Genomic DNA, 13,023 nt, shown 5'->3' with positions numbered 1-13,023 from the left:
GAGGATAGGAACAGGATGCTTTAGACAAAAGTCTATGAATTTGGCATTCCATTTGGATTTTGACTCTAGGAACCTCGACGCATATTCTAAGCATTTTGCCTCTCTTATGGTGGGGAAGTATCAAGAATGTTATCCCTCAAATGGAGCAAATCTCTTCTAGCTCTTTGTTGTTCAACATTCACTCATGTTCTTTTATGGCATGCCTACTTAGCAGTCTGCCTTGGCATTTAACAAGTGTGTGAAGAAACGGCTAAAGGTCTCGTGATGGTGAGCGTGTATTTTTAGTACATACATAGCCCACATTATCAGCTCTGTGAACACCTAGTGCTACAATGGTGGGGCAGGAAACAATTGCAATTCTTTTAATTCAAAGTTTTGTATGCGGCTATGGCTCCCACATGCGATGTGTTACTCAGCACATCTCTTTCCTACATGTATGCTCATCCTCACAAATGTCCTAGTTGCAAAAAGGAGGCACTCGCATTGCATCCACTTCTCTTCACTGGGTCTATGTGTATCCTCATCAGGTCCCTATTTGCAAAAGAGAGGTAGTCACCTCCCTTTTCCTTCGTGTATACATTTGCTCACCAGCTCACTATCTACAAAAAGAAAAAAATGGTGTGCTTGTCAGGTGGCTGAGGAGTACACAGGAGGTAATTAACAATGGCAGACTGTGTGGATTAACAGTAACCCAATCATCAAAGATAAGACCTTCATTTGTCTTCAAGATAAGGTTACATTGACGTATACATTCTAGGATGTATACTAGCATTAATGTGGAACTTAGCATTGAAAAATTCCCACACAAGATGTCTTCAGTCCCAGAAGTTATCGTTCACATAGACTTCCAAATTCTGGATGTTTCGGCTAACCTTTCTGGAAGAGGGAAGGTCTATGCTACACATAGGATAACAAATTACCCTCATGACCAGGATCCTTGAGGGCACCCAGGTGTTTTTGGGAGTAAATTGTTTCCTTCTAAAATTTTTGGTGATTAGAAGGCAGTTTGGCCCCTGAAGGATATGCTTTTATGCCACAAATCGAGAAACTTCCCCAGTATTGGATCTACTGGATTGGAGGAATCATCGAATTCTAGGAGCTTTTATAGGGTCCAATGTTGTGTAAGATTTCAGGTGCCTTCTGCAAAAATCTACGAGTAGTACATGAGGATGATTTGCAAACTTAAGTCTATTCTTGCTTCATTTTTTTTGTCTTTTTTCAGTGAAGATTTAAAGTGAGCTTTTTGGACGAATTTGTTCAGGAATAAAGCAATCATATTTTGCCCGGTTAAAAACAAAAACACAAAATTGTTGCCTTCAGAAAACATGTTTGCTTTGTGAGAGCATTTAAATAACATGAAAATGCTGCCTGGTAAAATGCATTCCAGCATCCCACACATAGGCAAAGATATTCTCATTCAGAAAAGATCCATGGTGAAGAATCAGTAGTTCTCAATCACTAAAGACGGGGTCTCCTAAACTGAAAGTCCCTGAGGTTTGATATCAGAGGGTACCAAGAAAGAACTTGATCATATGTGGCAAATCCTGGTTCTGAGAAGTCTACTGTTAGCAGAGTTTATATGAGCCATTGGAAGCTTTAGTTAAGCAACATTATAACCTGGAGATGGCAAGGAGAAGGCATACTTCTTGAAGAAAAGACAAATACGCTGCTATCCTCCAAAAGGAGTTCAAATCTTGACTTGTGAAAAGATTAGGTTCGGTCTTCCTATGATTCATATGGTGGAAGTTATGAGAGACCAAAAACTTCCTGAATCTTGAGATATAAACTAGGAGATGCCGTTCAAGGCTTTGGCTGTACAATGCTGGTAAATGACCTCTGTGGTAAAAGGGCTAAATAAGACTCACAACATCAAAGGGGGATTCAGCACCCTTGTCCTGAAGAGCTCACAAAACCCCTTTCCACAATCCAAACATAAAATGAATGTACAGTGCACAGGTCAGGGAAAAGATTCACAAATTTGATCATCTCATCCAAATTACAAATATAAACTGTACAAAGAGTTTACCACTGTTTACTAAGGGCAAGCCTGTGCAGCTAGAATATGCACAGGCCGTTGCGTCTTTCTCAGCATGCCGCTGTGACAATGAGGTAGTCCCCTTAATATTTCCCTACGGCAGAATATTATCCACCAAACTGACATGAGATAAGGAAGAGGAGGGCAACACAGGCTGTCCATTGGCAAACTATTGAGTATTCCATTCAAATGAGCCATGAAGACCATTTTGTTTGCTTAATTCTTTACTCAAGTGTATTACTTCTGTGAATTAAATCAGTGCTCTAACAAGTCAAATGTGTACTAAATATATGTTTTAGAAATCTAATGAAGTATCTTTCCTGGGTGTTTAAGAATATGAAGCACCGGACGATACGGCCTTCAAGTGCAGATCTGCACTTCAGAAGGAGAAAGTTTCAATTTCTAGGATGAATGAGTTTGGAGCACAAGCTGAAGTGATACTGATATGGATGTCTGCTTTAACAGTTCTAGGAGCAACGACCATAAGGTTGACAGTCTTCATTACTTTGGAAAAGAAAAAGCAATTCTGGGGTCGCCAACTATCTTCGACGTTCTAGTAGGCCGAATGCCAAACACTTAGGGACCAAGATACACCCAAACAGTTGTTAATTTGTGTAGAGAACAGAATGCAGGAAAATTAATACCAAGAAATTGTGCTGGCAGCATTCCAAATAAATTCACCAAAATGCATCCGTTAAATATCAAATATCATAGACCCACATCAAAACAAAACAGTGGAGAAAATAAAATTCACACTCCAATACTCACTACAAATAGTTTTGACGTTCACAAATTGAAAAACACAGCTGAAACTAACGTAACAATAAGAAATTATTCTAATGCAATTGTGTTTTGTACCTTTAAGTGAGTGAGGAAGCAAATAAGTACAATCAAATGCATGAACAAATGAGTGTTCATGTAAAAACAGAAAAGTGTTTTCTTTGATTCAAGAAACCGATGACGTAAAGTGTATTTTAGGGGTACGATTCATCAGCATTATATTCTTTAACAGCTTCCGAACTTACTTTAAGGCTTTTGTTTAATATGTGGTGCCTACAATGCAAAATTATTTGTAAGGAAGGGTGCAAATGAAAGGAGTAGGGCTACCGATTTCACACAACTAGCAATCACTTCTAGGTTAGGCTGCACCTTTCAGGGATGTATGTATATTCCTGGTGTTTGCACTGAATCATTTAATTCGTAATCTTAAAACAGAAGCTCCTCTAGAACAGTAGCTTTAATTTCTCAATTTAAGTGTTCTAGTAAAGACTATAGAGAGTTGCTGAAAGAGTGTCTCAAATGTAATCCTCGAGATAGATAATAAGAAGTGCAATCACCATAATATACATAACCAGGTGTGGACTAAAACGAAAGCTGCACCAGTCACAGTACCGAACAATCACAGAGGTTTTTCTTTACCTTTGTGTGTCAGAGATGCACCACCAGGCCCAAGCCCATCCTCCATAAACATATTGCTTATCATCTGATCCGCAGCAGCCACCTGCAACACAATGAACAGGAGTTAAACTAACACAGCCAGCGGCAATGTCTTGTGTACATTTAATTTATGGTATATTTTGTTGCGCACCACACATTCACCCACATGGGCTATCTTGATGTAGAATATCAAAAAGGAAAACAATTTAAACTGAATATAACTACTAGGTGTTCAAATGTTAACGTAATTCCAATAGATATGAGTCTTGTCGGAACAACATGAGTAACCTATTCAATCTTGTAGCAGCTGACACCAAAAATGTCCGGCCACCAACTGTCTGTCTTTAATCAAACTTTTGGGACTTAAATAAGAAGTTGGTGTTTGGATCTCAAATGTTGTCAGGGTTGGTACCACCGAAATCTATGTCAGAAAGTTGTTGACGATTTGGGAGTGAACATGGCTCTGTGAACCGAGAAAATGGATTTGAAAACCACTCCTTTACTGTCAACCAGTGGACTCACAAAAGTGAAGGTGAAATACGTTTGTAGTCCAAAGACCAGGAACAAGTCTGGCAGCAAAGTTCTGCACCATCTGAAGTTTAGAAAACAAGTAATTAGGGAGACCAAGAAAGATCACATTGCAATAATCTCAGATACGAAAGCACTGATTAGTTGCAAAAATGGGTTACATTAATGGCTCAGTTTAGCAAGACAACTGGGTCTAGGAAGTTTACAACCATTTTTACTGCCTAATGCAATGCTGCTAATCGCTACGATTGCATAAGAAGCTAGACCTTCTTAAAGAAAGGAGGACCTAGCCAGGAAAGTGACGAGGAGGGGATTGTGTCCAGGAGGATTTTGCATTTTAGGTTTCTCTGACATTAGGCCGCTCTTTCTGAGATGCATGTAGAGGAAAACTATAATAACAAGCATTTGCAATGCAATAGGTCTCGCATTTACGCGAGTTTCAGCTATTGTCAGTGAAAATGACAATGCCTTTTTTTATGTTTTGGTTTTTAAAACACAAATAAAACCGACTTATTTACAATGCCAATAGCTTAAACTTGCGTAAATGCGAGACCTATTGCATTACAAATGCTTGTTTATAAGCTGAACACCGTTGTTCTGCTAATTAATAGCATTAAGATACAATAGCAGAAGCAGCTAGCACGTTTACATTTTTTTTTATCACTGAAGCTGTTGAGACTGCGAAATCAGGTACTTTAAAAGTGTAATATGCAACTGCGCACTTCCTACACAAAATATGAAGAACTTTGTTACAGTTTGATGTTCATAACGAGGAAAACTGTACAAGCAAAGCAAAGGCCATAGCGAACATTAGTAGTTGTGTGAAGCAGTTCAATTGTGTCTTTATATGTGTAGAAAGAAGTGGGTGCTCGTAGTTAAAATCTGTATAGTTCTGATATCAGATTGTATTTGACAACCTTTACATTACAAGCTATTTACAATCCGCAGGCACCTTGTTGTTAAAATAAAAAATAAACAAGCATTGGCATAGCCAATAGGTCTCGCATTTGGGACCTTCAACGTGTTTAGGCATGCAACAGTTGGTGTTGTTGCACCAAGGATATTCTGCTGCATAACTAAATACTTATAGGGTCCAAAAAGCTAGACCTATTGGCTATGCCAATGCGTGTTTGTTTTTTGTAGCTTTTTTGTTTAAGTTGCCAGATCTACAATAGCTGGACATGGTTTTTGTTAACAGTTCTTTGCATCAAATGAACTTGTTTTCATTGCTCTGAATGTTGTTTCCATTCTGGTTGTAGGAAGCAGTCATTCCCGGGAGTGTGGGGGCTGCCCATGCACCGAACTTTGCAAATGAGAAAAAGCCGGTGCAGGCACAATTTACAAGTGTGGAGTGAGTGAGCCCCAGGCAGCATGACTCACTCACACAGGAGTTCATGCACTGATCTGCATATTCAGCATGGTTTAAGGAAACTTGACCCACTCCATCCCAGGCAAACACATATTTACTAAGGAACTCGGAGAAGAGCCTGCCTGCTGCACTGACGGCTGGTGGTGTGTGTGCCTGATGGATGCAGGAGCATTCACAGCAATAGGAGACACAAATGAAACTGACGAAGAGGGAGGGGGAGAAGGGTGTGGGGACTGCAAGCAGAGGAGCCATCACAGCATAGGAGACACAAATGAAACTGACGAAGAGGGAGGGGGAGAAGGGAGGGGGGGGGTAGGAGGGGGAATGCGAGCAGAGGAGCCTAATTACAGCAATAAAAACACAGATGGCAGCTGTGCACGAGCTCGTGAAAGCACGCTGTAGGCCAGCAAAAGCATCTGGTGGCACTTTTAAAATCCACTTACTAAATGTCTTGAAGAGACAGCATACGCTGCCTCAGGAGAGACCTAAAAAACGTGCACTGTTAAGAAGTCTGTGCTAGTGGGAGCAGTTGGTATTACTTTAACCTGTTGACCGCGGCGCAAATTTCGCTGCGGTGCGGGCATTTTAATCAGTGGGCGGGTTTGGACAGCCCCCGGCCGTCCCCCGCACAAGCCCATTGCATCAGCATGGAACGGGTCACATATGCGTTGTATTGACTACAACAGTAACAGTTTCCATGCAATTAATCTCCCCGTGCCAAACCAAAAACAAGCATTTGCAATGTAATAAGTACCGCATTTACGAGAGTTTAAGCTATAGGCATTGTAAATGACCAGGCCTTTTATTTAGGTTTTAAAAACAAAAATAAAAAGGCATTGTTATTTGCAATGCCATTAGCTTAAACTTGCGTAAATGCAAGACCTATTGCATTGCAAATGCTTGTTCACATTATTCCCCCTTTTCAAATTAGGACTGGAAACAGTGGCACACATTATATGGAGCGAGGGTGCAAAAAGTGACCCAGTGCATTGAAAAAGTGCATCTCCCTGAGCAGCAGTTCGGAAAGAAGGAGTGACTGTGACTGGAACGGCAGGACTAACTGAAAGTCACCCGAATGACATGGGGCCGGTACAGCGTGATCAGTTCGAGATTCGAAAACAATCAATTGACCAATGGAATAAGGGGTTTGGGGGTGTTTACTATAACAAAGTGGCTGTGACCTGAAAAGAGGGGGCAGATGGGGATAGCAACGAGGGCAGGTCTATCCCACTTCACAGCCTCTCTCCCCCCTGCCCTGCAATCTCGTTCTGATGGCGGTTGCTTGTATATTTGTCCCTTCGCGGCTCCCGTCCTCAGATTAGATTTCTCCTTTCTCATTACCAGCCTTATTAGACCCTTCAGACCTCATCCCAGCCTCAGATACTATCTGACCCGTATAAGCTGTCGACCTTAATAGGCAACATTGTCTCGCGCGCCTTTATCAGGCCAGGACACCCGGTGAGAGTATTGATTACTGGTAATTTTCGCCGTCATCTGCCATCCGTTCGGGGAGTTGTCAGCTTTTCTGCCGAGCCGGGGCTCATCTGGAATCGTTAAACCGTTGGCGGGGCAGAGAGCAGCTCCTAATGCCTCACTTTTCTCTCCCCCTCAATATGTTTCAGGCACAGAGAGGGCCACGAATAGGAGGGTGGAGGGGCGGCCCCAGCCCCCCCCCCCCCCTCCCCCCAGTGTCCCTTTCTCATTTACAGCATGCATTACAGACAAATTTTGTTTTACTGTTCGGAGGTTTCTTCTTTTTATTATTTTTTATTTTACGTGATTCTTACCCCCAAGCAACGCGGAAAGTACACTTTTTTTTTTTTACAGTAGGTTATTCATTTTCATTCTGTTTCACACACGTGTCAGTGAGCAGGATTGTTCCGGGAATATTAAAACAAATGTGTGTGGTTTTCCGGTACCCTGGGAACGCACTGTCCGTGGTTTCCTCATTTTGGTGTTAATGCGCCTCTTGCCCTCTATCCATTGGCGGGTAACCTCTTCTGTCCCCAAGGAGAGGAAGGGGGTTCTGTCCCCTCCCTATGTGGCCCAAAGACTGATGATAGAAGCAGCTTGCTAGTTAAACAAAACAGCGTTTGCGCACTTATGGGAAAACTATGGCACTTCAGTTTCGGAGAGGGGCCGTCTTCCACACCCCCTAAAAAACCCTCCCAGTTTCCTTCTTGGAATAACTCTCTCTGCAGGTGTTACGGGCCGACGGCTGCACGTTTCGTTTGTCTTTAATTTAACGTCGCCCCTGATCTCAACCGGAAACGGAAGCAGTGCCAACGGCAATTGCTTTCTCAGAGGTCTTAAGTTGTAAAAATTCTTACCCGTGAAAACTAACTGGCATGTGTAATGGCAGCACAAAAGTGTGGTCAAGTGCCACAAGCTTTTTCTCAAGTGACATCATTGACATAATAAAAGCAAATAAAAACAAATATAAAATTAATTGAATTGTAGTAAACCCTAACTCTAGTAAACGCAATGTACGCCAGTTGCAGGGTAGCGCTCCTGCGTGGCCACATCCTCTCCACCTACTGAATTCTAGTCCTTGAAGTTGGAATGTCCTCCTTATAAATCGGAGCCTGTAGGTGCGGGCCCAGACTGCAGATCAAGAAAGTGGCATGCGAGACAACGAACGTAAAGTCGGAGAGTAAGTACAACCAGCGCTCGCCATTGCGGAAAGGCAGGAGGCCATCCGTTTTCACTCAGCCGCTGTTAATATTTGCATTACGCTTTCACTTTAAGTGAAAGCGCGATGCAAAAATAAACATGCGGCTGAGTGAATACAGATGGCCCCCTACTAAAGATAAGAAATTGCTTTGCGAAACTGCGAAGCAGGCGAGCCAGTCCGGATGGGCCGGATGGGTGGCAACAAAAATACCCCATTTCCAATGGCAGGCCACCGTTTAACAAACGGTGACGCAAGCCAATGAAAATGAGGGGCGGGGCTTCGAGTCCCTTTCTGCAAACCCCTCATCCACAATATCTCTCGCCGATCGAGCAGCGCTTTGCGCTGCAACGCTAGGCGAGACCTAAAAAGGATATGCTATCAAGGAGCATAAGGACATGTTAATTTACTACAGTAATATACTGCCAGGTTAAATTCCCTTTTAGATATGCCCAGAACTGCATTTCTCCACAGCTGATGGAGGCTGAGGGGGTCAAGTGAAGATGTGTGATAAAGTGAGGGATCAAAGCAGGTGATAAGACAAGATGACAGGGGAGATGTGGTCCTTCTTTTCAGCCTAGCAGCACTAGAAAATGGGATGGAAAAATACATAAAAGGTCTGGGGAGAGAAAGGGAAGAGGTAAACAAAGAGTATAAGAGCACTCAGCGATCAATGGATTGTAGAGTAGCAGAAAATATGGGATAAATTATAAAGAAAAAGAATGAAGACCACAGGCGCAGGGACTTTTTAAGAATAGGGTGTTGAGTACTGGTGTGTGGCTCTAGGTGTTATCTTGGGGCCATGTCAGTGTGCTGACTTAGAGTGTCGGTGTGTAAAAGCAATAATTTTCAATATTTTATGTTTTCGGAGAGAAGCAAATTCAAAGCATTTTAATCAAACCGTGTAAACGGCTTTAAGCGCAGTTACATTGTGAAGCAACGCTAAACGGTTCCACTTCAAGGACTTGTATTAAACGGTTGAGCTTGGCAGTAGAATTCTAGAACAACCATTTAGCACGGGCACTCATTCAGTCAGCAGGCATTATTTAAAACCAGAGTGTGTGTGGCATATGTGAATTATGTATTATCCTCTCCAATTGAGCGGTCATGCCTTCCATCCATGCCCCGGGCTCATCCTGCTGCCTTCTTAACAGAAAAAAGCAACAGCGACTCATGAAGGGAAAGTAGAAATGACTTGGCTACGCAGATGCTTCACAGTCGCCGAACACTGACCTGTAACTGGTACCAAATCTAAGTCCCCACAACAATTTCACAAAGTTCTCTATAGCACTACGTCAGAGAGCTGGTAGCACGAGGTTCAAAATACTGCACAGGGCAGGCCTACTGACCAAGGCCCATTATCAATGCACATTTGGAGGCAGTGGGAGTTTACATTACTCTCTCTCCTGGAAACGGTAAGAGGCCCATACAACAAAATATCCTATTACTCAATAGGGCTGAGCCTTCAGAGAAAAGCCCAGAAAGAGCGACCTGACATTGCATTTAAGGAGATTAAGTAATGTTTTAGAGGTAACACATTGTTTATTGCTGTCGGGGAAACTATGCAAACATCTAGTCTGTATGTACATTTACTGCAGATAACAGAACTGAGGCGCAAGCAAACCGGACTGGATTAAAAAATAAAAATTATTCAAAAAATAACTCCCTTTGTCCTACTAGCAGACAACCATCCTTCCAGGGCCAAGGGAAATGTGACACTGACCAATGGATAACCCTACACTCCTTTCTGCTGAAGATACAAGCACCACTCAACGAACACCCTGAACCCAGCCAGCAATGTCTCGAAATTGTGACAAGATAACAACCCTCAAAATGGTCAACAAATAGTATCTCATTGTAGCCAACCAGGGATACCCTTGCTGAAGTAGTCCGGGGTGGAGCCTCCACTAGAGCGTTGCCTCACATATCATGGCCCCTCGACCCTCTATTAATGTGACCAAAGTACCATTTATAAAAGAGTACAATTGTTTACATTCTGCCTGCACTCTGCAGGAGTCAGTCTTTGCTGCGGGACGGATGCATAATCAAGGCTAAGGCGGGTACTAAGCCAGTGCAAGCATGAGGGAGCGGGGCTTGCTCAACATTATTGACAGACACTCGTTAAAGGCAAGTGAGCATGCCGGGTTGGACAGCTGCCTTTCTCATGCCTGCCCGACATGCGCACTAGAAGCCTCGCAGTCATCGCTCCACCTGCGCTTTAGTCAGTCGGGGTGGCTCAAAGCTGCATCTCCTTGTGTCAGTGTGAGCGTGGAGGTTGCCTGCCTTAGCCAATCCAGGCGCTGCTGTAACAGCAGAAGCAGCATCCGGACTTGCTTAGAGGCGTGTGGTTTAATTCCAAGACCGGGCCTCTGCTCTGGTGCACATCTGTCTGTGCATGTGACTGAGGCAGCACAGCGTGGGAGGAGGACGTCCCTCTCCCATTTTCGTGCCCCACTGGTAGAGATAGTTACGGGCATCGCTGGTTGCTGCTAGTTTTGCTTAGGGACTATGACACGCAGATTTGAAAAGAGACCCCTTCCACAGTAAGTAAGTTCAAATGAATTGCCTGGTTTCCAAGCCACTTCGTACGCTGGCAAGTTCTCAGTAACTGCCTGTTGTGTATTATAGCATGATCCGTGATTCTCAGTGTGCAAGCCCTCTCCCTCTCCCCTAGTCACTCACCCTCTGCCTCCACCACTAGGTTTCCCAAGGGAGACCCTCAAATGTCACAGGGAAAGTTTTGTGTTTAGCTTTTGTTTTGTATTTGCATACTGCACTGCTGCATCTGGTAGACCAATAAACGCAACCATCGATATCGTTTTATTCAAAGCACGCATAAAGCTTTGGGCTGATCCATCAAATTCTGTAAAAAATGTACACAACATAATAAATTAAAGGCAGCAGATGGGGTGTGGCAGTTTTGGACAATGCATTGCTGCGTGTTTGTGGTTTAGCAGAGCTTTACGCAAGGCATGTGGGGTGTTACAAAGCCAAGGTGCCCGTGCTGACTTATCTCCCCTATGCAGAACTCGGGGCAGCAGCTAAGATCCTGGCCTGTATTATCATGCACTGCACAACAATAGACTTGTTTATGCGGGAAAACTTCCACTCTCTTACATAAGACTGGTGTGTGGGGGTGTCCACCTCTACCAGACCGCTGGTCTGAACACTTTACCACTCTATATCCAGTGCTAAACAGCCGCTATCTTACATTTTCATAAATGTAAGTTGTGTCAGTAAACTCATTATAATAATACCCTTACCTGAAAAAAGTGTGTAAAAACCCACAAACAAATGTGTGTGAAGGTGAGAAACTTCCTCACGTGCTCTACACCAGAGGAGCTACTGGCAGGTTCTCACCAGCTTGCCCACGTTTTTCATCATCAGTAACTTTCTGACCTTTAGCAATGAAAGTGTGTCCAGTATAATGATAAGAGGTGAAAATAGTGATATGTGTATCAAAGAAAAAGACCGAGTGTCCTTCCTCTCCTGCAGAACCCAGAGCGTCTTCCTTCCCCCATTCCGATCCGAAGCCTCCGATATAATCTGCGGCGTACCCCAAGGATCGTCCCTCAGCCAGACACTGTTCAACATCTACATGGCCCCGCTTGCCCACGTCGCCAGACTGCACGACCTCAACATCATCTCCTATGCCGACGACACCCAACTGATCCTCTCCCTCACCAAGGACCCCCTCACCTCCAAATCCAACCTCCACGAAGGAATGAAGGCAGTCGCAGAATGGACGAACAGCCGACTGAAGCTGAACTCAGACAAGACGGAGGTCCTCATCCTCGGCTCCAACCCCTCAGCCTGGGACGACTCCTGGTGGCCGACCGCACTGGAAGCAGCGCCGACACCCACCGACAACGCACGCAACCTGGGAGTCATCCTCGACTCAACACTATCCATGACCAAGCAAGTCAACGCCTTCTCACCCTCCTGCTTTAACACCCTCCGAGTGCTCCGCAAGATCTACAGATGGATCCCCACCAAGACAGGAAGAACAGTCACTCAGGCCCTCGTCAGTAGCAGGCTGGACTACGGAAATGCCCTCTACGCGAGAGCCCTGGCCAAAATCCTGAAACGACTACAACGTATGCAGAACGCCTCTGCACGCCTGATCCTCGACGTACCCCGCCACAGCCACACCACTCCCCTTCTGAGAGACCTACACTGGCTCCCCGTCAACAAGAGGATAACCTTCAAGCTCCTCACCCACGCACACGAGGCACTCCACAACACCGGTACGGCCTATCACAACAGACGACACCTTCTACACCCCGAACCGCCAGCTCCGCTCAGCCGACCTCGCCCTCATCCGTCGCATCCGAAGAGCGACTACCGGCGACAAATCCTTCTCCCACCGCGCTGCCAAGACCTGGAACACCCTCTCCCTGCTCCTTCGGCAGACCCAGGACCTGCTAACCTTCAGGAGGCTACTCAAGCCCTGGCTATTCGAGCAATAGCAGCCCCCCCCCCCCTCAGCACCTTGAGACCCTCACGGGTGAGTAGTGTGCTTTACAAATGTATTGATTGATTGACTATTCTTCCAAATGTTTTATGTTGGATTCAACTGTATGTACTTTTTCATGTGTAGGTCCTAGTGTGGTCTTACAGTATTCTTACTTTCTGTCACCTATTCCAGGGTGTTGTGTTGGATAGGCTATGGCCTGCTTAATTGTGAGGACTGAGTGAGGTAAGTCGTACACAGTGTTTTAGGGTGCTGCTTGAGATCAGGATGACTGCTATGGTGAATGTCCTGTTCTTGCTGAAGTGAGGGATGCATGGTTATTTGTCACCTATCTGTTGTTGTGCAGGATGACCTTGTTTTGGTGTGGTTGTGAGTAAGCGATGTGTTTGAAAGGACTCGCCCAACTTTAGGTGTGTTGTGGGATGACTGTGTGGGGGTGATTGTGGTGATTATCCCACTTGTGAGATGACTGCATGTATAAAGTCACTCATGGCTTAGGTTTACAGTTA

At 44.4% G+C, this 13,023-nt stretch overlaps 1 protein-coding gene across 4 annotated transcripts in view; it reads right to left on the bottom strand.

Moving 5' to 3' along the window:
• Positions 1 to 13,023, bottom strand: part of FLOT2 (flotillin 2) — a 309,213-nt gene that overhangs the window by 219,144 nt on the left and 77,046 nt on the right. For all 4 annotated transcript variants that reach the window (XM_078680086.1, XM_078680085.1, XM_078680088.1 and 1 more), the window contains exon 2: positions 3,455 to 3,536. In XM_078680086.1, coding sequence (XP_078536212.1) covers positions 3,455 to 3,536 — 82 coding nt within the window. The remainder of the gene's footprint in view (positions 1 to 3,454; positions 3,537 to 13,023) is intronic.

Source organism: Lissotriton helveticus, chromosome 3_1, assembly GCF_964261635.1.
Source record: "Lissotriton helveticus chromosome 3_1, aLisHel1.1, whole genome shotgun sequence".
Classification (NCBI taxonomy): domain Eukaryota; kingdom Metazoa; phylum Chordata; class Amphibia; order Caudata; family Salamandridae; genus Lissotriton; species Lissotriton helveticus.
Note: the sequence above shows the minus strand (reverse complement) of the source record. Positions and strands in the feature narration are given on the sequence as shown.